Source organism: Micropterus dolomieu, linkage group LG17, assembly GCF_021292245.1.
Source record: "Micropterus dolomieu isolate WLL.071019.BEF.003 ecotype Adirondacks linkage group LG17, ASM2129224v1, whole genome shotgun sequence".
NCBI classification, from domain to species: Eukaryota; Metazoa; Chordata; class Actinopteri; order Centrarchiformes; family Centrarchidae; genus Micropterus; species Micropterus dolomieu.
Genome location: NC_060166.1, coordinates 1,616,104 through 1,641,784, shown reverse-complemented (window position 1 = coordinate 1,641,784; position 25,681 = coordinate 1,616,104). Strand labels below are relative to the sequence as shown.

Sequence of the window (25,681 nt, the reverse complement as noted above, 5' to 3'; positions counted from 1 at the left end):
AATTGGCGTCAAGGGGTTAACCTGCCATATGTCAAGGAGTAATTAACTGAGAGGGAAAAAAATTATCGCATAGTGACACAGTTAACCTGTTGCTGGATTTGGTTCTTAGTAGAGCCAAGGAGTGGTGTCTTGGTCGCGGTACAGCTGGCCATCAATGTAAAGTTTATCCACCGCGATGACAGCCCGTGATCCATCTCCAATAAGCTTCTTTCTTATCGGGAACAGGACTCGGCGTCGGTCCAGGATCTCCCGGAGAAACTGGTAATTAACGCTGAAGTTGGTCCCTCTCAGCTCCCTCACTCAATGAAAACACTGGTCAATGTAAACTTCAAGGTCTTCCAAACACTTCTAAACCTGTACTTAAACGCCCCTGTCTCCACTACTAAATGCCTTCCATTGAGTAGCAACAACATTATCAGCATTGTCATGTAACCATAACTTTAGTCATGGACATACCAAAATTCTCAGCTGCTTTTTCCACCCAAGCAGCAATATTTTCTCTCTTCAAGTGGCAAGCATCTGTTGTGAGAGTGATTTTAGTTTTGATGTATTTGAGTGTGTGTATATATATGTATGTATATTATTATTATATTATCCCCCTCTCACCCCCCTGTGGGGTGGTATGTGTCATCCTCAAGTTCGGGTCCTATACCAGAGGCCTGGGAGTTTGAGGGTTCTGCGCAGTATCTTAGCTGTTCCTAGGACTGCACTCTTCTGGACAGAGACCTCTGATGTTTTACCAGGAATCTGCTTTAGCCACTCTCCCAGTTTGGGGGTCACAGCCCCCAGTGCTCCGATTACCACTGGCACCACTGTTGCTCTTACTTTCCGCATCTTTTCTAGGTCCTCTTTCAGCCCTTGGTATTTCTCAAGCTTCTCGTGTTCCTTCTTCTTGATGTTGCTGTCGCTTGGGATTGCCACATCTATCACTGCAGCCTTCTTCTGCTGTTTGTCGATCAACTGTTTGTCTGGTTGGTTAGCCATCACCAGTTTGTCAGTCTGGATCTTGAAGTCCCACAGGACATTAGCTCGGTCATTCTCAACTACCTTAGGAGGTGTCTTCCATTTTGACCTTGGGACTTCCAGCCCATACTCATGGCAGATGTTCCTGTACACTATGACAGCTACCTGGTTGTGGCGTTCCATGTATGCACTTCCTGCCTGCATCTTACACCCTGCTGTTATGTGCTGTACTGTCTCAGGGGCATCCTTGCACAGTCTGCACCTGGGGTCCTGCCTGGTGTGGTAGACCCCAGCCTCTATAGATCTTGAGTGCCTGTTCTTAGCGCTTCTGTGCTGTCCTTCAATCCAACTTTTTCCAGCTACTGGTAGGATTTCTTGATATCAGCCACTTCTTCTATTTGTCTGGTACATGCCGTGCAGCGGCTTGTCCCTCCATGAAGGTTCTTCATCTCCCTTGTCCTCACCTCACCATATATATATCTATCAGCACAGGAAAACCTGCATGGCAAAAAAATGCCTGTCGCACCTCCGGGATCATCAGCCGGGAGCCACCCTTCATTGATGTTTCGCTCCATTTTTCCCAGAACATCTTGGGATGGTGGAGGGACGTCTCCCTGCCGCCCCTTGCAACTGAACCTAGTATGCTTAAGACCCTTGCCTACCTCACGTCTTATCTTTCCTCTTCAACCAAAGCCAGAAACTCCTTTCTCTGCTTCCTCTGCCAGCTCCTTCATGGTCTTCCTCAACTTTGCCCCATTGATGCCCATGGTCTTCAGGAAGCGCTGGGTGGATGATCCCACAAAGCCTCTGCAGCCAACTTCCACAGGAAAGGTGGTTGTCCACCACCCAACCTCTCTGCACTCAGCTGCCAGCTCTGAATACTTATCCTTCTTCTGTTCGAAGGCTATATACTTTTCAGTGGTAAATAAACACAAAATGCAATTTTTAAATGAAGGTTTTTATTATTAAGGGGAACAAAAAATCCAAACCTACATGGCCCTGTGTGAAAAAGTGATTGCACCCCCCCCCCGGTTAGAACATAAATCAATTGCGGTTTATCACATCTTTGGAAAGCCGAGTTCAATTTCTCTTGCCACACCCTGGCCTGATTAGTGTCACACCTGTTCTCAATCAAGAAATCACTTAAATAGGACCTCCCTGACAAAGTGAAGTATACCAAAAGATCCTCGAAAGCTAGATGTAAATGCTCCATATTTGTATAGCGCCTTTCTAGTCTTTTCAACCACTCAAAGCGCTTTTACACTACATCTGCATTCACCAGTCAAACACATTCATACACTGAGCCAAGTGCAGGCCTTTCAGGACCTGGAAGGCTTGCTGTGGTAAATGGAACCATGAATTCTGCAGTCTAACAAAAAGTGTCCGGCCATCTGTTCATGACCTCAAGCTGAAGCGCACTTGGGATCTGCAGCAGGACAATGATCCAAACCAGAGGTGAAAAGAGTACAAAAATATTAATAATAATATAAAGTTAAAGTACAATTACTTTGAACTTTTACTTAAGTACAAGTAAAATTAGTGGTATAAAAATCTACTCAAGTAAAAGTAAAAAGTCTCAAAATTTACTTACTTTTTAACCTCCTAAAATAATAATAATAATAATAATATAATGATTTAATATCTTATTTATACTTAATTATATTGCAGTCTTTTGCGATTTAATAAGGGAACAAAACCATATGGTGCTTTCAATTTTAGTTTGTTTTGCAGATACTTTACCTAATCAATGGCGAAAAGCGAACACATTTTATGTTATAATGAGAAGTTTGAGAATGTTTTCTTTTCATTAGGCGGAACAAATTAGACTCTGGCGGGCTGCACTGGACTGGGAAAATGAGAAACACTGGACTGTACATCATATCCCTATTTACATTCAAATAGCTGGTAATTTTAATGGGATATCATAAGCATTAGTTTGATAAATAATTAGTTACCAGCAGGTTGCTACTGCCAACCAACGTTGTCATACACAGATGTCTTTTTGGATTTTTGGAGCAAAGCATCTTACCAAACTATGAAAACTTATTTTGTGCCAACAATGGAAGTAGGCTATTATTTAACTGACCTCTACATCAGGGTACCTCAACTACATTTGTTCTAAGCAGACACTGTGGGGGCAGGAATTTCAAAAATAATTGCCATATTACTGTTAACAGACTCTTAAAAAACATGGCAGGCCTGAATACATAATAATAAATCTACATAGACTACTACATAGACCTACTTAACAAGAAAATGCTCTCAGACCCAGGAGTTCACTGAGGAGTAATGGTTAGAATCTGTAATTGTAAATGTAACATTGGCACACATTGGCAGTAATCAACCGGTTTTGACGCAATTATGCAGCTGCGCCATCATTGTGCATGAGACACCTGTAGTTACTGGTGGTAACAGCAGATGCCTTTTAATACCACAGTGCACAGAAATCCGGGGCAGCTAAACAAACTATTGGAGGGCAGTTAGTAGTATTTTCCATAATTATGTGAGCGGTCATGATCTGACTTTATGCTGCACACAACATGAGTCTGCAAACAGCGAAAGTGAAAGGAGTTGGTTACCTGGCTGAGAAGAATCAGAATCAGCTTTTATTTCCAGGTATGTGTACACATATGAGGAATTTGACTGAGGATTGTGCATTGCTCACGATGTGCTTACTCATACAAAAATACAAAATTCATAATAATAAAAATAAAATAAAATCAGACACAGACTTCAGTGTAGACAACACAAATATACACTATGAACAAAAACAATATAGACATATTGACAAATAGTTCAGTGAGCAGAGTGCAAATGAAGGAGTATGCACATGTCGGAGGTAGATGTGATATACAGGTACATATACATGCATACATGTACACAGTGCAATGAAGCATAGTGAAAAGGATACTGGAATAAATAAGTATAAGTAATAAGTATTTTGTGCAGGAGTTATGACTTGAGGTAGGTGCATTGGTATACAGTATCTACAATATGACAATATAACAGTATGAAGAGCTCTGAAATAGAGAATGGTGAATAAATAATAAGTGTTAGCCAGTAAACATGTGGCTGATTAGAGACAGAGTTACTGGGTTATTGCACAAGAATTGTTCCTGACACTGTGAGTCAGAAATCAGCTGTTAATCAGAGTGATGGCTTGTGGGAAGAAACTGTTTCTGAGTCTGTTGGTTTTGGCGTACAGTGCTCTGTAGCGCCTACCAGAGGGGAGAAGCTGGAACAGGTTGTGTCCGAGGTGAGATGGATCTGCAGTGATTATTCCTGCCCGTTTTCTGACTCCGGAAATGTCCTGAATGGAGGGCAGGTTGGCACCGATGATTTTCTCTGCAGTCCTGACTGTCCGTTGTAGGCTACTCCTGTCCATTTTGGGTTCAGATCCAAACCAGATAGTGATGGACGTGCAGACGACAGACTGGATGATGGCTTTGTAGAAGTGGATCAGCAGCTCCTTAGGCAGGTTGAGCTTCCTGAGCTGGCGCTAGAAGTACATCTTCTGCTGGGCCTTTTTGATGATGATTTCCGTGTTGGGCTCCCACTTTAGGTCCTGGGAAATATTGGATCCCAGAAACCTGAAGGATTCCACAGCAGACACAGGGCTGTTGAGGTATGGTGATGGGGGGCAGAGTGGGGGGGCTGCTCCTGAAGTCCACGGTCATCTCCACAGTTTTGACCGTGTTAAAACTGTTGGCAAATAGCCCAACAGTTTCTCAACGTACAATTGCAAGGAATTTAAGGATTTCATCATCTATGGTCCATAATATCATCAAAAGATTCAGAGAATCTGGTGAAATCTTTGCACGTAAGCGGCAAGGCCGTAAACCAACATTGAATAATCGTGACCTTTGATCCCTCAGTGCACTGAGGCACTGCATTAAAAACCAACATCAATGTGTAAAGGATTACCACATGGGCTCAGGAACACTTCAGAAAACCATTGTCAGTTAACACAGTTCGTCGCTACATCAACAAGTGCAAGTTAAAACTCTACCATGCAAAGCGAAAGCCATATATCAACAACACCCAGAAACACCGCCGGCTTCTCTGCGCCCAAGCTCATCTGAGATGGACTGGCGCAAAGTGGAAAAGTGTGCTGTGGTCTGACGAGTCCATATTTCAAATAGTTTTTGGAAATTATGGACGTCGTGTCCTCTGTAGCATGACTACATTTAATCTAATAAATTTATGAGAATTAATACCAAATTATGAATTTTAATATTCAGAAAATATTAATTCATAAATCTCTCACGGGGTACCACCGGAGATCCAATGAGTAGGGTTAATAACAAGACAATTATTCACTAGTGATCAGTTAGTTAACAATCGCTCAATTATCTTAAATCAGTCAGTCATATATCGAAGGGGTAAATTCTCGTGGCAGGGACTTGGAGACAGGCAATACACACACAATTCCTTTGATTACAGTGAAATTTATTAACTAACTAAGGTGAATATAAATGCGGTTACATATACATCAAAGAAATAATCAATGGCTAAACAATGAGAATGTGGGGTTCTATTGTTGGGAGCATTTGACTCATACGGGCAGCTAATGAATGCAAGCTATGAGTTTTAAGAGTTAAAGATAATCTATTAACAACTATGGGACATCACTGATCACAGAATGCAGGGTTTTGGTCTTACTGAATGTTGTTTCTCCCAGCCGGGTTGCTGTTAAACGGCCTCACATTGGCAGAGATCCGTGCGTTCTCGGTTAGGACAGCTTAAAGCCGTCGGCCAGTCGCTTTCTCTGCCAGGGAATTGCTCCAGAGGTCCGTCTTTTGTCAGCTTACTGAAGAAGCTTGCAGTGGGGGCCTTTCCGACCCTTGCTCGGGTCAGAAGTTTGGTCGTCCTTTGTTACTCCTGGCGGGCCACGTGGCTGGGTCCGCCGTCGATGGGATTAGCTCGATGAATGAAGCTAAAAGAAGAACTTGGTCGTTCTTCAATTAATCTAGTGTAACTTAACGGACTGATAATTTTTAACAAAACAAAAGAAAATAAAACGCAAGTAAAGTTGCTGGAAAACTGAGGTCGCGGCACTTCGCATATGTGGCTTGAAACGAACAAAGCTTTCGCTGCGGCAGGTTGAAGTTCTTAGGGCGGTTGTACCGTTCTTAGTTTTAAGCACTTGATAAAAAGGAAAACAATTGTCAGTAGTTAGACCTTAAAAGGTTAGCATTTCATAGGAATCACAGATGAAAGGAACTTAACTAGCTTTCTGGATATATAGGCTGTTACACGTTCTTAGAGAATATAAGCAAGATATATGAATGGCATCAGATTATGGACAAGATAAATACAGAGTGACATTTATACATTAAACGGCATTTCAGACGATGGCATGTAATACTTATTTTGTCCACTTGGGGGAGCTCGGGTTACATGACGATAGCTTTGATTCACCCTAAAACAACCTTCTGCTCAGGAGCTTTAGTTATTTAGTCAATTTTGTTATTTTATTATTAAATTCGAGCTGTAAGATTAATCGGGTATAGGATGACATTTCTTTATCATCATTTCTAAAGGAAGTGTCAGAAAGTGTTGGGATCAAAGCATTGATTACAACAAAATGAATAAAGATCAGGGATCCTTGATGAAAACTTATTTAGATTCTTTTTCAACATCAAATAACACTAACATGGTAACATAACTACTCAAATAGAGTGGGGAGACCTAGTTGAGTAACTTAAAGATTATTTAATTAAACAAGATAATGCTTTGAGACAGTCCTTTGTGTGCACAAAGGGTTCAAGGCAGTGTCTTCTGGGTGTCCTGGAGTTCCTCCCAAATTTACATCTGGCTGTGAAAAGGAGAATATCCTTTGATGTGAGGTAATCAAACAAAGAGGAAGGTCAGTTGCCATGGTTACGTGTGGGGGGGGGGGCAGTTTAGGTTTCTCTGCCCTCTCTTAAGAAGGCTCCGATAGGCTGTTCAGGAGAACGCTAATCTCTGGTCAGTGTTTCTTTGTCATTTTAACAGTCAGGCACCAAGCGTTATCTCGCTGCGGCATCAAAGGTGGCCAGTTTTATGGTCAGACTGCCCAGAAACAGCACAACAGGGAAAGCGAACCTTTCACCTTTTCCTTTGGGGTCTCTTCAGCCGTCTGTTGAGTTGATATCTCACCCCCTCCTTTTCTTTTCCCAGGGAAAGAGAAAGAATTTGGAGTAGTCCAAATTTATTTGATATAAAATGCACGAATCCACACTGTTTGTACACTACACCTCCGGGCCAAAGAGGAAAAGGACGATCCAGATTGTTATCAGCGCAAAGTTCAAAAGCCAGCATCTGTGATGGTATGGGATTGTGTTAGTGCCCATGGCATGGGTAACTTGCACATCTGTGAAGGCACCATTAATGCTGGAAGGTACATACAGGTATTGGAACAACATATGCTGCCATCCAAGCAACATCTTTGTCAGGGACACCCCTGTTTATTTCAGCAAGACAATGCCAAGCCACATTCTGCATGTGTTACAACAGCATGGCTTCGTGGTGAAAGAGTGGGGGTACTAGACTGGCCTGCCTGCAGTCCAGACCTGTCTCCCATTGAAAATGTGTGGCGCAAAATACGACAACAGAGACTGTTGAGCAACTGAAGTTGTACATCAAGCAAGAATGGGAAAGAATTCCACCTACAAAGCTTCAACAATTAGTGTCCTCAGTTCCCAAACGCTTATTGAGTATTGTTAAAAGGAAAGGTGATATAACACAGTGGTAAACATGCCCCTGTCCCTGCTTTTGAACGTGTTGCAGGCATCAAATTCAAAGTGAGTGAATATTTGCAAAAAACAATACAGTTTATCAGTTTGAACATTAAATATCTTGTCTTTGTAGTGTATTCAATTGAACATTGAAACTGATTTGCAAATCCTTGTATTCTGTTTGTAGTTACGTTTTACACAACGTCCCAACTTCATTGGAATTGGGGTTGTAATTACTGCTTAAGCACTTCTGTTTAGATGCTATCTGCATTTCATTGCTTTGTACCAGTGACTTGTGCAATGACAATAAAGTTTAATCTAATCTAATGTTGAATGTGAATGAAATGTAATCTGCGTTCAACAGAGCAGTTGTCATACACTGTTGGGGGATTTTATGGGTCTCTGTAAATAATATTAAATTGAGTAGGTACTGTCTAGACCTGCTCTATATAAAAAGTGCAATGAGATGACTTTTGTTATGAATTGGCGCTACATAAAAAAAAAAAAGAATACATTTGAAATAACAAACATGGATTTTAACATTTCAACAATAAAACGTTTGAATTCCAGAGTGAAAACAAATATCATGCTTTTTGTAGAAAGACTCACAAAATACTTAAAATGAAATAACAAGTATATTGATGTCAAAATGTGTATCTACAATAACTAATCCTCAATTTCACTACACATGCCTAAGCACCAGTGTTAGCTAACAATTTACATAAAATATGAAATGATGTAGTGTCCAACGAAGGTTAAAGTCAAGGGCAACTGGACTTGGCTGAAGATACTGGAAGACATTTCGTCCCTCATCCAAGGGACTTCTTCAGTTCTGACTGACTGGTAGGGAAACTCGGCTATTTAACCTCAGTGGGGTCGTTTGCCGGGATTGTTGATACTGCTGGTTCATTAGTGTTCCGGGTTGCTGTAACGACAGTCGTTACAGTCGTTAGGACTACCGGAGGCCAAGTCTGAACGACCATTGTTGGCATCTTCACCTGAGGTCAATAGGTTACGTTGAGTTTCCTGGGAAGTGATGAAAGGACAGCATTGTAAGTGGGGGATAAGTGGTGGCGTAGACCCCCTCCCCTGTTCAATGACAGCTTCTCAACCCTGGTGTAGATGGCTTCCTTGACACCTCTTTCAAACCATCCATCTTCTCTGTCTAAAATGTGCACCTGGTGGTCCTCAAACGAGTGTCCTTCAGATGTAAGTAGACTGCAGAGTCTTGACCTGAGGAGTTGGCCCTTCTGTGTTGAGCCATGCGTTTGTGTAGTGGTTGTTTAGTCTCCCCAATATACAGGTCTGTGCATTCCTCACTGCACTGGACCGCATACACTAGATTGCTTTTCTTGTGTTTGGGTGTGCGGTCTTTGGGGTGTACCAGCATCTGTCTTAGTGTGTTCTTGGGCTTAAAAAAAGACAGGGATGTTGTGTTTGTTGAAAATCCTCCCGAGTTTCTCTGATACTCCAGACACGTATGGAATCACAATGTTGTTGCGTTTGACCTTCTTCACTTCATCCCCTGTAGTTTTGTTCTTCTTGGATCTTGTGGCTGTTTAATCTTCGTTGGATAACTATGACTTGGATGACTGAGAATCTTCATAGACAATGATGTAGTGGTAATGAAATCACAGGGTGGGCTTAGCTAGCTAACATCACATAGCTCATTCAGGCTTGTTTGGACTGGGATGTTTTCAGGACTGCTACCAACAATCTGGATGAGTTCACTGATGCTGTGACGTCCTACATCAGCTTCTGTGAGGACAGCTGCATACCAACATGGACCAGGGTGAGTTATAACAATGACAAACCCTGGTTCACAGCTAAACTCAGGCAAGGAGCAGGCATTTAGGAGTGGTGACAGGGCCAGGTACAGGGCGTTAAAGTACAGGTTTAGCAAGGAGGTGCGAGAAGAAGCTAAACGACTGTATGCAGAGAGGCTAAAGGACCAGTTCTCTGCAAATGACGCCACTTCTGTCTGGAGGGGGTTCAGACAGATCACAAACTACAAACCCAAACCCCCCACTCAATAAACAACTCTCGCCTGGCAAATGAGCTGAACCAGTTCTGCTGCTTTGAGGGTCAATCGGACACCATCCCCCATGACTCCTCCGCTCAGCTTCAGCCCCAGTCCACCCCCCACACCCCCCCTCCTCAGAGCTGGCCAGCCACACCCCCTCTCTTCCTCTCTACATCACAGAGAGGGAAGTCAACAGTCTATTCAGGAGGCAGAAACCCCGCAATGCAGCGGGGCCGGACTCTGTCTCCCCATCCACCATGAAGCACTGTGCTGATCAGCCTGCTTCAAGGCCTCCACCATCATCCCTGTCCCCAGAAAACCAAGGACCACAGGACTAAACGACTTCAGACCCATCACCCTGACCCTCTGTGGTTATGAAGTCTTTTGAGCTTGTGTTGTCCCACCTAAAATCCATCACTGACCCACTCCTGGACCCCCTGCAGTTTGCCTACAGAGCAAACAGGTCTGTACACGACTCAGTAAACATGGCCCTTCACTACATCCTCCTGCACCTGGACTCCCCAGGAACCTACGCCAGGATCCTGTTTGTGGATTTCAGCTCTGCTTTCAACACCATCATCCTGGCCCTGCTGCAGGACAAGCTCTCCCAGCTGAGCCTGTCTGACTCCACCTGCAGGTGGATCACAGACTTCCTGACAGACAGGAAGCAGCACGTGAAGCTGGGAAAACATCTCTCTGATTCCAGGACCATCAGCACTGGTTCCCCTCAAGGTGGCTGAGCTACACTAATGGTTATCCGCGATTGCCCTAGTTGTCCAAATGCTTTCTTTTTAAACCTTCCTCTAAACTCTGTTTAATTTTAATCCGGAGCATCCCAAACTTTTCCAGCGCAGGAATGTCAGACACTATATTTAAAAACAAATTTACGTGGCGGTTATAAACTTATTCACTACATGTGAAGTAATTTTGCAAGGGCCATAATGACTTCATTATGATATCACATGTGACAGCTGTGGGGAAGGCTACTTCAGTAAAATAATTGTAAATGGACTGCATTTCTGTAGCGCCTTTCTAGTCTTCCGACCACATGTCAACATTAACCCATTCACTGATGGCAGAGGCTGCCATGCAAGGTGTCAACTACTCAATAGAAAGAAAAAAATGTTGATTCACACACGGAAAACTTTGGTTTCAGTATCTTCCCCAAGGCCTACTTCGACCTGCAAGCTTGGTGATTAGTGGACAACCTGCTCTACCTCTAAGCCACAGCTGCCCCACCAACAACTCTGGACAAGAGACTGAACAAAAACTGGAAAAAAAACAGTAGCTGTCTGTGAACACCAGACCAAAACTGCTTACAGCATCCACTGGGAAGATGTCAAAGGTCACACATGGTTATGAACTTGATATCTTGACTAGATTCGTCTTAACTTTTGACAGAGATATTTTTAGTATTCCTTCTCCAATTTTTCCTTTGAATGTATTTCAATAATTCAAAATATGCACCTGTAATTTTTTGGAGTAACTCTAATGCATTCTAAATATCAATGGATCTCCTGGTTTTAGTTCATGTTATACAGTAAATATGTTAAGTGTTCTGTACCTCCATATCATTGCAGAAAGTAGCATTGGTTCCAAACAGGATCTGACATTGTTCATCTACACTGTAGTGCATGCCTGGCAGCTTGGGGGGAAGCCGGACCTGGTAACGGCTCCTGGGGTCTGTGTGCAGCAGGCAGGCACTGGCTTTGGACCTGTTTGAAAGACATAAAAGAGAAGGATTCATACTGTGTGCTTACCAGTAAACTGTTACTAAAATTAGCTTTCTTTTCATTGTTAAATGTGAATTCAAAAGATCTGTCCCACTTTTAATGTTATTCCTCCATTTGTCATCATGCCTCTTTGCCACTTGTCGGTGCTAGCACCATGACATTGAACATAATGAGCCCGAAGCTCCGTCGTGTACACTAGCTCACGCTGTTTGGCCAAGTGGGAATCTCCATGTCTGAAAACACAATGCGGTGGTGCCTTAAAGCTGCATTCAGTTTCCATGGCCAGCAGGGGGCGATGCCACTGGTTGAAAAAAGTCCAATTCCATTAGAATTAAAGTCAAAAGAGCCTACTTCCTATTTGATTTATTACCTCAGTAAACTCTTTAGTTTATGCTTTCAGTCGCTAGTTTCAAGTCTTCAACACAGCATGATGTTCATTTAGTAAATTATGTTCCCATTTAGAGGAAAACAGACCAGAAAGCAGGGTTTGCTTGAAGGCGAATCTACTTTGGAAGTGACAAGTCGCTACATTGGTGACTTGTCAATCAGGAAAGAGACGCCTCATATCCACTATACCGTTCAAATTTAACCCACACCATGGAAAAAGCTGATTAGGAGTCAGCTTTTCATTTTTCCATTAAGTACATTTTGTTTTAAGCCTGTTTTTTGCTAGCCAAAATTAACATCCCAGTTAACCTAAATTTCAGATGCACCTTGCTTACCAAGCGTCTGTGCCTTCGTTACGTCCGGTGCCCTTGTTTAAAAATGGTAGTCCATAAATCAATGTGTGTCATCACAATGACTGTGTCCACTTCTTTCATAGTCGATGGTTATTCCCAGTTAAGTCAGACAGGATACACAAGCAAAGAAAAAGTAAGGCTGACAACTGATGCCTCACAGGGCACAGTGACTAATAATACTAATCTGGTGGATGCTCAGGGAGAAGCAGGGAAAGGTAGATCCAGAAGATAGAGGAAGAAGATGGAACAGAGGGAACACGGAGGGAGAAGTAGTGTCACCACACTGTCACTTCTACAAGAAGATATAAGGCAATAAGTTTATCATAGATATCATTATATATCATTTCAGTACGTTGTGATTCAGGGCATCACTTCCTACTTCCTTACACAATCTCACTCACACAATTCCACTCAGACCACTACAGAGGGATGACCAAGAATTCAACACTTCCAGTCTATTGTAACAGAATTACAGGGAACCTGGTGAAGAGCAATATGTCCACATACTCCCCATGAACACCCAAGTCACTGTGGAGGGAGTCCAACCATCGTCCAAGACCTGCTATGCTACTCTTCTTCCTCCCCGATGGACAGACAGTCCCTCAATGGAGACCTACCCTGAGTTACTCAGCTGCAAGGTGCAGACACTCTACCTGGACACCACTTGCTGCAGCCCAGAGCATACCTTCCCCAGACAGCAAGAGGCCATCAACTTTGAAGCCAGCACATCCTTTGAATTGGTGACGCTCAACACATGTACACCGCAGGATAAGTGGTTGACGATGGATGGATGGATGGAACACATGTACACTTGTGGTGTGTGGATCCTACTGTGTGGGAAAAGAGAAGGTTTCTCTGGCACTGGCAGAGGCCCTGTGCCTCTCTAGAGCCAAATACAACACATGTACTGTCTGGAGTCAGAGCAAGTCACACAATGTATTATCACTGACTGGAAGGCAGTCCAGGTCCTCATGTTCAGCTCTCCTTCAAAAAACTGCCTGGCACATTATGCATGATATAATCGGCTGCTGGCCTTTAAGCCCATAGGCTGGACCTTCAGCCAGCTGGAGGAATCAGAATCAGAATCAGCTTTATTTGCCAGGTACATTATATGTACACATATGAGGAATTGACTCGGAATTGTACAATGGTCACGATGCGCTTACTTAAATATGGCGGCTGTGGCTCAGGAGGTAGAGCGGGTTGGCTGTTAATCGGAAGGTCGGCGGTTCGATCCCTGGCTCCCCCTGGTTGCGTGCCGAAGTGTCCTTGGGCAAGATACTGAACCCCGATTTGCCCCTGGCTATTCTGCCAGTGTATGTTAGTTTCCGAGACAGAATTACTGGGTTATTGCACAAGAATTGTTCCTGAAACTGTGAGTCAGAGTCAGCTGTTAATCAGAGTGATGGCTTGTGGGAAGAAACTGTTCCTGAGTCTGTTGGTTTTGGCGTACAGTGCTCTGTAGCACCTACCAGAGGGGAGAAGCTGGAACAGGTTGTGTCCAGGGTGAGATGGATCTGCAGTGATTATTCCTGCCTGTTTCCCGACTCCAGAAATGTCCTGAATGGAGAGCAGGTTGGCACCAATGATTTTATCTGCAGTCCTGACTGTCCGTTGTAGTCTGCTCCTGTCCTTTTTTTGTGGCAGATCCAAATAGACAATGATGGAAGTGCAGAGGACAGACTGGATAATGGCTTTGTAGAAGTGGATCAGCAGCTCCTTATGCAGGTTGAGCTTCCTGAGCTGGTGCAGGAAGTACATCTTCTGCTCGGCCTTCTTGATGATGGTGTCAATGTTGGGCTCCCGCTTTAGGTCCTGGGAAATAGTTGATCACAGAAACCTGAAGGATTCCACAGCAGACACGGGGGTAGAGTGGGGGGGGGGGGCTCCTCCTGAAGTCCACGGTCATCTCCACAGTTTTGAGCGTTTTAAGCTCCAGGTTGTTCTGACCGCACCAGAGAGTCAGCTGATCAACCTCGCGTCTCTAGGCCGACTTATCACCGCCCCGGATGAGGCCGATAACCGTTGTGTCGTCAGTGAACTTCAGGATTTGACAGATGGGTCACCTGAGGTGCAGTCGTTGGTGTAGAGGGAGAGTAGCAGGGGGGAGAGCATGCAACCCTGGGGGGCGCCAGTGCTAATAGTCCAGGTGCAGGTTGTGATCTTACCCAGCCTCATCTGCTGACTCCTGTCAGTCAGGAAGTTTGCAATCCACTGACAGGTGGAGGCTGGCACAGTGAGCTGGGTGATTTTGGTGCTGAGGATGTCCGGGATGATGGTGTTGAATGCCGAGCTGAAGTGAATCAGTGGAAGATAATCAACCCCAGTTCAGTGACCACATCTCATACTATGGAATCTTATATAGCGAACACGGCAGCTTTCTGGAGTTGAAGTGTTTTGTCCAGTGACTCCAGCCCCTCAAGATCATCCCTACAGTCAACAATGGCAGCTGTCTCTCAGGCAATCTCTGCCTTCTTTTCATCCCTTTGTTCACAGGTTGCACTCACCTCCCGTGCACACACATCCTTTTATCCCATCATCCCTTCCTCTACCCTTCCTTCCGCCGTTTACAGCAAAATGGCTTCTGTTCCTCTCTCTCTCCAAGCAGCCAACGCATCAATTCAAGAGCCACTCACAACTCAATGGGCCTCAATATGCGAGTCTGCGATCCTCAGCTTTCTTCTTCATTTCCAACTGGTCTGTCTGTATATGTAATAATATCCAATCCACTTTATTTCTATAGCACATTTTACAAACACAAAGTTACCAAGGTGCTGCACAGAAGACTCAAACATACAAAACAATTAATACAAAATTTTGTAAAAGCAAAATAAGAGCATCAGGTTTAAATGCTAAAATACAGTAAAACAATAAAAGATATCAGAGGACCACACAACTCACGCGGAGTTAAAAGCCAAAGAATAAAAATGTGTCTTTAGACGAGACTTAAAACACTCATCTGTAGGGGCTGTTTGGACATGGAGGGGCAGAGCGTTCCAGAGTTTAGGTCCAACCGAAGAAAAGGCCCCTGTCCCCCCGAGTCTTGTCTTGGGGACCGCAAGCTGGAGCTGGCCCCCTGACCTCAGTGACCGCACTGGCGTATAAATTTGGATGAGATCCGAGATATATGTTGGGGCCAGTCCATTCACAGCTTTAAAAACAAACAATAAAATCTTAAAATCAATCCTAAAACGAACAGGAAGCCAGTGCAATGAGGCAAGAATTGGAGTTATATGGTTCCTGTTAAAAGACGTGCTGCAGAATTTTGGACTAACTGTAAGCGTGAAAGTGCGTTGTGATTTATACCGATATAAAGTGCATTACAGTAGTCTAAACGAGAAGAAATAAAAGCATGTGTAGCTTGTTCAAAACTGTTAAAAGACAAAAACGGTTTAACTTTGGCTAAAAGGCGAAGATGATAAAAACTAGATTTCACAACCGCATTTGTTTGTTTGTCAGGTTTAAGTATTTTGACCCCAAGGTTAATTACAACAGGATGCACAAAGTCATTGAGGGGGCCCAATCATGGAGTCATGGAGCTAGTGGGGCCAAACTGCATGATCTGTTTTACTCTCATTTAGTTTTAAGAAATTTTGGGCTAACCACGCTTTGACGTCATTTAAACAGTCAAGTAGGGGTGTCAGGGGGCTGCCTTCATGCTTTCTGATTGGCATATAAATGTGACCATCATCAGCATAAAGATGATAGGAGATGCCATGCTTTTTAAAAATTATTCCAAGTGGAAGGAGGTACAGTACAAAAAGAATAGGACCAAGAATTGATCCCTGGGGGACCCCACAGTTAAGAGGCTGATGAGGTAGGGTCCCCCATTTTAACAAAGAAGCATCTCCCTTAAAGATATGACTGGAAACATTTTAGGGCAGTCCCCCTGACTCCCACACAGTTTTCCATGCGAAGAATTGTGCGGTCAAATGTGTCGCTATAATTTGAAAAATTTGTTGAGTCAAGTCCAGCTTTCTTAATCAGTGGCTCAATCACTGCTTTTTTTTACAAAATGCAGGCACAACTCCAGAAGACAGCTACTATTTATAATTTCCTCAACATGAGAGCCAATCCTTTCCCACAAATCCTTAAAAAGGTGTGGAGGGACAGGGTCCGTGGGGGATGTGGAGGGTTTAATCTGACTGATGATCTTTGTAAGAGATGGCAGTGAAACTGGCTCAAACTGACAAAAAATAGCTGAGCAGTGCATGTTTAAGGAGAAGTTTAAAAAGGGGGGCAATATATTGGCTCTGATATTTTAAACTTTAGTCAAAAAATTTCTCACAAGTATCAGGTGAAAATTCAATAGAGGTGGATTGTGGAAGGTTCAACACAGACCCAATGGTTTTAAAAAGAACACGTGGATTGTTGGCATTTTGAGAAACTATTTCTGAAAAACATTGTGTTTGTTTAGCTTTAACAATTTTTTGATAGGTTCTCCAGCTGTCCTGTAAGCCCATCCTTTTTCCACCGGCGCTCTGCCCTTCTACACTCTCGCCTGGCTGCGCGCGTGGCTTCACAGTGCCATGGCTCAGGCTTTGGTCTAGGGTGCATGGCTCTTATTAGAGCTATAGTGTCCAGGACCCCAGAACAGGTGGACAGAAAAACATTTGTTAGTTGCTCTGTGTCTGAGGTAGCGGAGCTGCTGTTTGCTTGCACATGAGCAGCAAAAAAAGAAGAAAAACACGAGGAGGTGTCGGGCTCAAGAGTGCGGCCATGACGCACGGGACCGGGTGGTTTTACTAAATCGTATAAAACAAAATCAAACATGACAGGACAATGATCCAAAAAAATAGCATCAGACACTAATACATTATCAATAGGCAGCCCATAGGACAGTACAAGATCCAATAAATGCTCATGTATTTGTGTGGATCCTGCAACATGTTGAGTTAAATTAAAACCATCAATCAAATCTAAAAACTCTTTCACTATAGCCTTTGAAGGGCAACAGATGTGTACATTAAAATCACCAACAATTAAAATCTTATCATAATTTGTCCTTACAACAGCAATAAAATCAGAAAAGTCCTTAATAAAGTCATGATTATGCTTTGGCGGACAGTATATCACCGCGCACAGAACAGGATTACGTGCACCCAGTTCAAAGCAACTTGGCTCAAATGAAGTAAAAGCCATCAACAATGGCTTACAATGTAAGCAACTCTTTAATATTGTGGGAATTCCGGCCTTTTCTTGATGTGACAGTATTTACCAGATGTCATCTGCCTATAATTCTTGCAACCATCCCTGTCTGACATCACTATCCGCACCTCCGATCAGGGGCGGAGTGGCACAATAATTCAGGCCGGGCATTCACTCCATCCACCCCGTTCACGCAAACCACCAAACCGCTAGTTTGTGGTCTAACCCCATTCCTCGATGTAACGGGTATCTAACTAGGCAATCTTCGCTACGTGTTCATCCGTATTAAGAGCACACGGAAGCTGTTGCCATGGTTACAGCTGTGTTTTGCTGTCTTTCTAATGAGCACAATGACAACATGCGGATCATAATGTGTAGCTGGCTACACAGGAGGGGTGCGCTCCTAGTGCGAAAAGGCTCATACACATACACACAAACGCTAAAACATATGGCCAATTAATTAATTAATTACTAATAATTGCTATATTATCGCTGTTGCTGGTCAAGTGGATAATTAACGGCGGGCCACCAGTGAATCCTGACCCTCCGGGCAGCCAATCTGTTAGTGCCTCCATCTCTCTTATATTCACACTTCGAAGAAGTAAACGGATCAGCCGCCTCAACTCAGCTCCTACGAGCCACAAATCAAATGCATTGGCTCCAGGTACGCCACAAGGCATCCCCACAACACCTACTTTTCTAACAGAAACAGGAAACAGTCACTCGATTCTGGTTCCATAAACATGGAACAGAATCATCTGCATTTTAGGCATATCCCCTGAACATTATTCAAGGCATCTTGCCGCATCTGCACAGCTTCACAGCGGCCAGACTTGACATCTCTGATCAAACCATTCAGGGTGTCAGCTGCCGGTCATCCTAAGCATACCACTTATTCGCAACAATCTTTTTTCAATTTCACCAATCAGGCAGCTGGCCATACCCAGCAATTTAACCTGGGTACATACTGGAGCACTCTCAACTCTTAATTCTGCAGTCGCATCTATTCAGCTCGTACATCCCTCTCTGCAGGTCATTGGAGCCCCTCACCCAGCCTCAGCATGCATAGTCAGCGCTCCACTACCCCACTCAGGCCCCCTTTTTCCTCACGAAAAACTCCAGCGTTCACCGTTTCTCACCTGCCACGCCCCCATCTCACATCATAGGCCCGCAGACTGACGTCCTTCTGTTAATGTTCCCACGCTAAAGGGAATTGACAAACAGGGCAGGCCAGTCTTCATCAAGCAATCTCGCACTGCAGGCTCTGCATGTCTGCTCCTTTTGCGTAGCAGCACTATTCAATCACACCAGCAGACCGACCAGCACTGCACCTCGGTATAATCATTTCAGTGTTGCAGTCCTTCCAGACACTCCTCACCCATGCTACAATCTCATTAGAGTTAAGACTTCTACACAAGTCCAACTTCCTTCGTCAGCACTCACTAACTTACCTTGTTGTCACAGCTGCCATCTTTGGGGGTCTTAAGGGCCTAGTGAGTCCACATTCATCCACCCAGATAACACTACAGTCAGAGAGATTCCACAAGATCCATCCCGTTCCTCTGTCAAAACCTCACTCCTTTGCAGACTCACGAATATCGCTATACATTGGTTCATCCTCAGGGCAGCTCACACTCCTGCCACCACAGCACCATTAGTAAACCACCGTCTCATCTTTTATTCAATTCCAGACACCGGGCCACAGGATCATATATTCATCCCATACCAGTCTTACCATTTCAGCCACATCATTCTACCACCTCCGCAGCTAAGAAACCTCTTTGAAGTGTCACAAGAAGCCATCCTCTACAGCATCTGCCCAATTCAATTCAATCAGCTTTATTGGCATGAACGTATAACAGCAAAATTGCCAAAGCTACAAAGCTCTCAACATACCCAACTGCCCAAATCGTTTCAAAGCATCACGTCACCTTTCATCGGTCATTCTCCTCTCAGGACCTCATTTCAGCACAAACGCTCTTTCATTCCAAGTCCGTTCCTCCGCTGTAACCCAAGCTCGAGGAACTCGAACCCGACCTTAATCTGACACTTTTGGGGGCTTGAAATAAGCTTGGGTGAAAACACTTCCGAGATGGAACCCCCACACCGAGTCTCTCTGCCCGGTCTTCTGTACACCCTCTCAGACCAGCCAGACGACATCCTTCTTCCACCATCACACTTCCCCTTTATCCGACCACTGTTTGATAACTTACACGCCATTGGGCAAAAATTTATATACAAGATGTCTGTCTGATAGTGCTGTAGCTAAATTTAAGGATGCGATTCCATCAGCTCTAAATTCATTATCAAGTCAAAAAGTAACGGAGGACTCCTATGCTAATTTCAGTCCCTCCCAAATCGATCATCTTGTTGATAGTGCTGCAGGCTTGCTGCGAATGACACTCAACTCTGTAGCCCCTCTAAAAAAGAAAATACTAAAAGAAAGACGGTTAGCTCCATGGTATTAATTTGCTCAAACTCGCAAATTAAAGCAAATATCGCGGAAACTTGAGAGGAATTGGCGTTCCACCAAACTGGAAAATTCTCGTTTAATTTGGCAAGATAGTCTTAAAACTTATAGGAACGCCCTCCGTAATGCCAGAGCAGCGTACTACTCGTCATCAATAGAGGAAAATAGGAACAACCCCACGTTTCTTTTCAGCACTGTAGCCAGGCTGACAAAGAGTCACAGCTCTATTGAGCCAAGTATTCCCATAGATCTCAGTAGTTACGATTTCATGAGCTTCTTTAATGATAAAATTCTAACTATTAGAAACAAAATTCACCAAGATCTGCCCTCAACTGGCACCAACTTATCTCTAAACTCAGGAACCCAGGAAAAGCTGTAAAACCAGATATATCTTTAGACTGCTTTGCTTCCCTCAATCTTTACCAACTAACTTCAATAATTTCTTCATCTAAACCATCAGCCTGCCTCTTAGACCCCATCCCGACTAGGCTACTTAAAGAGGTTTTACCCTTAGTCAGCACTTTTCTACTAGATATGATCAATCTATCTTTATCAACAGGCTATGTACCACAGTACTTTAAAGTAGCTGTAATTAAACCTCTTCTGAAAAATCCCAGATGTTTTAGCCAACTATAGACCTATATCTAACCTTCCATTTCTCTCTAAGATCCTTGAGAAAGCAGTTGCCAAACAGCTGTGTGACTTTCTACATAGCAATAGTTTATTTGAGAATTTTCAGTCAGGAATTAGAGTTCATCATAGCACAGAGACAGCACTGATGAAAATTACTGATGACCTCCTAATTGCATCAGACAAAGGACTTGTCTCTGTACTGGTTTTATTAGATCATAGCACATATTACAGAGGCTGGAACATTTTAATGGCATTAAAGGAACCGCTGTAAGCTGGTTTAAGTCCTATTTATCAGATCGACTTCAGTTTGTACATGTTAACGAGGAGTCCTCATGGAGTTCCACAAGGATCTGTGCTCGGACCAATCCTCTTCACTTTCTATATGCTTCCCTTAGGCAATATTATCAGGAAATATTCCATAAACTTTCATTGTTATGCAGATGATACTCAGTTATATCTATCGATCAAGCCAGATGAAACTCATCAGTTAGCTAAACTTCAAATGTGCCTTCAGGATGTTAAAACTTGGATGACCTGTAATTTTCTAATGTTAAACTCAGATAAAACTGAAGTTATTGTTCTGGGACCCAAGCACCTACGTGACGCATTATCTAAAGATATAGTTTCCCTTGATGGCATTGCCCTGGCCTCCAGCACCACTGTGAGGAATCTTGGAGTTAGCTTTGATCAGGACATGTCATTTAAGTCTCACATTAAGCAAATTTCAAGGACTGCCTTTTTTCACCTACGTAATATTGCAAAAATCAGGAATATCCTGTCTAAAAATGATGCAGAAAAACTAGTTCATGCATTTGTTACTTCTAGGCTGGATTACTGCAATTCCTTATTATCAAGCTGCTCGAGAAAGTCCATTAAGACGCTTCAGCTGATTCAGAATGCTGCAGCATGTGTTCTGACAGGAACCAGGAAAAGAGATCACATTTCTCCTGTTTTAGCTTCTTTGCATTGGCTTCCTGTAAAATCCAGAATAGAATTTAAAATCATTCTTCTTACCTACAAAGCTCTTAATGGTCAGGTACCATCTTATCTTATAGAGCTCATAGTACCTTACTACCCCACCAGAGCACTGCGCTCCCAGAATGCAGGGTTACTTGAGTCTCCAAAAGTAGAATGGGAGCCAGAGCGTTCAGCTATCAAGCTCCTCTTCTGTGGAACCAGGTTCCAGTTTGGGTTCAGGAGTCAGATACCATTTCCATATTTAAGAGTGGGCTTAAGACTTATAGTTAGGGCTGGCTCAGGTGAGTCCTGAACCATCCCTTAGTTATGCTGCTATAGGCCTAGACTGCCGGGGGATTTCCCATGATGCACTGAGGTCCTCTCTCCTCTACTTTCTCTCCCTCTCTACGCAACCTCATCCCATTAATGCATGTTACTAACACAACTTCTCCCCTTTCCGGTAGTCTTGTGCTTTCTCGTCCTTCACCTCTCTCCTCCTATCACTTCCTGCAGGTGTTTCTGGCTCTGGACCTGTGGAGTCTGGATCTGTGGTTGCGAGTCACTTGCTGCCCCCGTGTTCCTGCTGGACACCCTCTGCTATAACTATTGTTACTAGTCCTATTGTTATTATTGTTATTATAATCATTAACATTACGATTATTATCATTAACACTACTATATATATAGGCCCTTTTTTAGCCGACGTCAGAGGTACGTCACAGCGTTAGCTGGAGGCAAAACAAACGGACAACCGGAGACGGCCAATACAAACCAGCACAGGGTCGGCTACACAAGGAGCTTAAAATGTCATCTTGTTGTGTTGTCAGAATCGACGGAGTACAGGCAATTTGAAATTTTATCGCATACCTGCTGCCACTGCCATAAAAAAACCCGAAGACAGCTGTGGTTAAACGCAATAAAACGAGCGGACTGGACAGAAACGATCATCAAAAATGCTCGCGTATGCAGCGCACACTTCATATCAGGTAAGTTAAGGTAAATAAACTAGTGTCTTTCGTTGATAAAGTAACGTTATCTACATATTTCTCATAATGCTAAATGCCCACTTAAATAGAAATTGTAACGTTAACAAGTATAGTTATTTCTGTCGTGATGCTGACTTTTTGAGGTCATAGTTAGCAAACTTTGTTCGAAGTACAACTAATTAGCAGTTAGCTAACTGTTAACGTTAGATAACGTTAACATAAACGTACACTGTTGGTGTCGTCTGCCTTTCAACCGTTGCAGGTTTGCAATTGTAGAAAGTACAGTGAGAAGGCCCGTGTCATGTACAGGTATTATGTTCAAGTAGTTGGATTTGCTAACTTTCACCACAGTTAGTAGCCAACGAAAAGGATAACCTTAGCTAGCTAACTACATAATAAGGTAGGCTGACACTAGCTTTAATTACTTCTTCTTATTTTGTAGGAGGCGCTTCTATGGATGAAGACAGCCCTGACTTCGTCCCGTCTGTGTTTTACTATAAACGGCAGAATGACAGGCCTGTGGAAAAGCTGGAGAGGTAGGTGAAATTGAGTTTTCTTAATGTGGCTAGGTGAGTGTTACCATAGGCTGTAACTCATGTGTGTGCAGTCTTCCTCACTAAAATCTCTGTCTTCTCTGTTTTGTTCTGCTTTTCTAAGGCTGGAAAGAAAGAGGAAACGGGAATGTTCAACAGTGGAGCAACAGGCTTCTTGCCATGGTAAGAACATTCAAAATGTTTTATGCACAGTACAATGTTTTTGTCATACATACATTTATCAAACTGCTTTGTCATTTGTCTTTCACAAATGTCTTCCAGCTAATGATGATCCAGTGACACCAGAGGAAGCAGTGGAAGAAGCTGAGGCTATGGTCCCTGAAGCAGCATACAACAGTCTCAGTGAGAAGTATGAACAACTCAACACTGAATATGTCAACTTAAGAAAAGACTTTTACCAACTTAAAGAGGAGAATGAAAGACTGAAAGAGGAGCTTCAGAAATCACGCTTCTCATTCTCCACGATCAAAAACAATGCTGCACACTTTCTGTTTCTGACTGGGTTAACTTTAGTCATCTTCGGTTGGTTAATGTCAAAAATTAAAGACAGTGTGCAGAAGCGAACTGAAAGTCTCATGCTCATTTATTAGTCGTTCTTATGAAACTGAGATTGGGGCTCAGTAACAGAGATATTGCATATAGGTTCAAAGTTTCTGAAAGCACAGTGTCAAACATTCTAAGGTCCTGGTTGCCTGTAATGGCAAACATCTTGAAATCCATTATTAAATGGCCAAGTAAAGGTGCTGTCCTTAAAAATATGCCCAAAAGTTTCAGGCGACATTTCAAGAGATGCAGGTGTATAATTGACTGTACAGAGATAATCATAGAGAGACCTACTAACTTGACTGCCAGTACTCAAACCTGGTCCAATTACAAGCATCACAACACTGTTAAGTACCTGGTGGGAATAACCCCTGCTGGGGCAGTTTCATTTCTGTCCACGGGCTGGGGTGGGAGAGTGTCAGATAAGCAGATAACACAGGGGGTTTTTGATCAGGGATGAACTTGCTGCTTATGGTGCCACTTTGCGTATACCAAATTTTACCAAAGGAAAGAGTCAGTTACCTGCTTGTGAAGTAGATTCATCCAGACAACTGTCACGTGTGAGAATACATGTAGAGAGAGTTATAAGCAGATGGAAGAGTTTCAAAATTTTGCATTCTGTTATTCCTATTTCCCAAGTTAGCCTTTTGGATGACATGGTGATTGTGTGTGGTGCTCTTACCAATTTGTGTAAATCTGTGGTACCCAGAAAAGAGAGAGTATGTCGTGTATGAAATATCAGTGTTGTGTGTACAACAATGTACTGATGATTTATATGCTTTTCACTCTAATTCAATTGAGAATTGTTTTTTTTCTAAACTGTTGATTAATTGTGAATCATCTGTGATTGTATATACATTGTTGTTAATTGTGAGTGGAATTTTTAAGAACCTGGTAAGAAAGAATAATTAAATACAGAAGTTTTATAATTAATTTGCAGTGTTCAGAATTTATTTCTAAAAAATATTTACATCTTAATACTACATTGTACTGTTATCTCATTCTTAATTTACAGGAATCATACTTTAAAATATCTCTTATGCCATTACATACATACATTTCCATACCCAATACCTTATCCACCACATTGAAGGTTTAACTGTTTTTGTATTTTAGCCCAGTTCACTAACATGTAGCTGTAAAATAGTACTTATTCCCTGCTGAAATAGAAGCATATATCTCTTCATGGCTAACCGTGAAGATAGACACAGGTGAGTCAGGTGTATTTATCTACAGCAACTGCAGTGCCAGTTCTGTAGCCTCCTCTTAACTTGTGCACAACTATAATGAAAGAAGTTTTTGCACATAGTACACTCAATCATTTTACCAAACTCTGGCTTTTCACAGGTGTTACAAAACACTGGTGGTTGAAGGGCAGGATCTTGGCTGCGGGTTAGAAGTTCTGGCAGAATGAAAGATACAAAACATTGCTTCGCTTTAGGTAAATCCTTCTGCTCTTCATCTCTTGGGATGCGATTTACAACCAGCTCCTGAGTTGTCCACACCACAAAATCACAGTACTGGACATTGCAGGCAAACATGTGCAGTTGAACCTGGTGGTAGTACTGGTGTGTCTTCTTTAGTTGGAATGTTTTGTCAAGGCAGAAATCCTTAGTGACTGTCACACCCTGTAGGCCTTCCCTGTATTTATATGGGCATTTGATTTCCAAGACCCCTTCCCCACAGCAGGAACACACAACTTTCCCATCTGGAGATGCGCCTAGGTGCGGTTCATCAGGTCGAATCACAAAACCACATGGACTAACCGTTACATTTTGATGGGTTTTGTTGAGCTCTTTGGTGTAACACTCCCTAGCAATTTCCTCTTTGTCTCTTCCCCATACAGCTGCTGGAACCTGTATGTTGGTGTCATTGTAGCGCATGATTTTGTCCAGGGTGGTTTTGTGCAGATGGTCACCTTTACATACAGTATAAAATGTTGTGCTGGTAATCCTGCCTGCCCTATGAGTGTGCCAGTCTTGGGACTTTGCCTGCAGTTTTGTGATAGTCTCAAGTCTCTCACACTGATCTGGGTGGATGTTCCTTCTCATGTTGAGATAGGCTTCCTCACATTTGATGTCCCCATGTGTGTGCTGTCTGAGCGTGGGGTCGTACAAGGCTGTGAGCGGCTCTGGCAACTCTGGAGGATGCTCTAGCTTAGACTCAGACGCTGTGTCAGTGTCACTGTTTTCTATGCTGGTAAGAACAGCAG

The 25,681-nt window shown here is 43.1% G+C and overlaps 1 protein-coding gene and 1 long non-coding RNA gene across 2 annotated transcripts in view; one reads left to right on the top strand and one right to left on the bottom strand.

The window, feature by feature from the left end:
- adamts17 (ADAM metallopeptidase with thrombospondin type 1 motif, 17) overlaps positions 1-25,681 on the bottom strand; it is a 236,219-nt gene that overhangs the window by 89,647 nt on the left and 120,891 nt on the right. Inside the window, exon 10 of the mRNA XM_046074026.1 lies at positions 11,270-11,420. Coding sequence (XP_045929982.1) covers positions 11,270-11,420 — 151 coding nt within the window. The remainder of the gene's footprint in view (positions 1-11,269; positions 11,421-25,681) is intronic.
- Positions 22,869-23,411, top strand: LOC123985953. Its single transcript, XR_006828777.1, has 3 exons — positions 22,869-22,908; positions 23,030-23,088; positions 23,188-23,411. It is a non-coding gene; the product is annotated as an uncharacterized LOC123985953 (long non-coding RNA).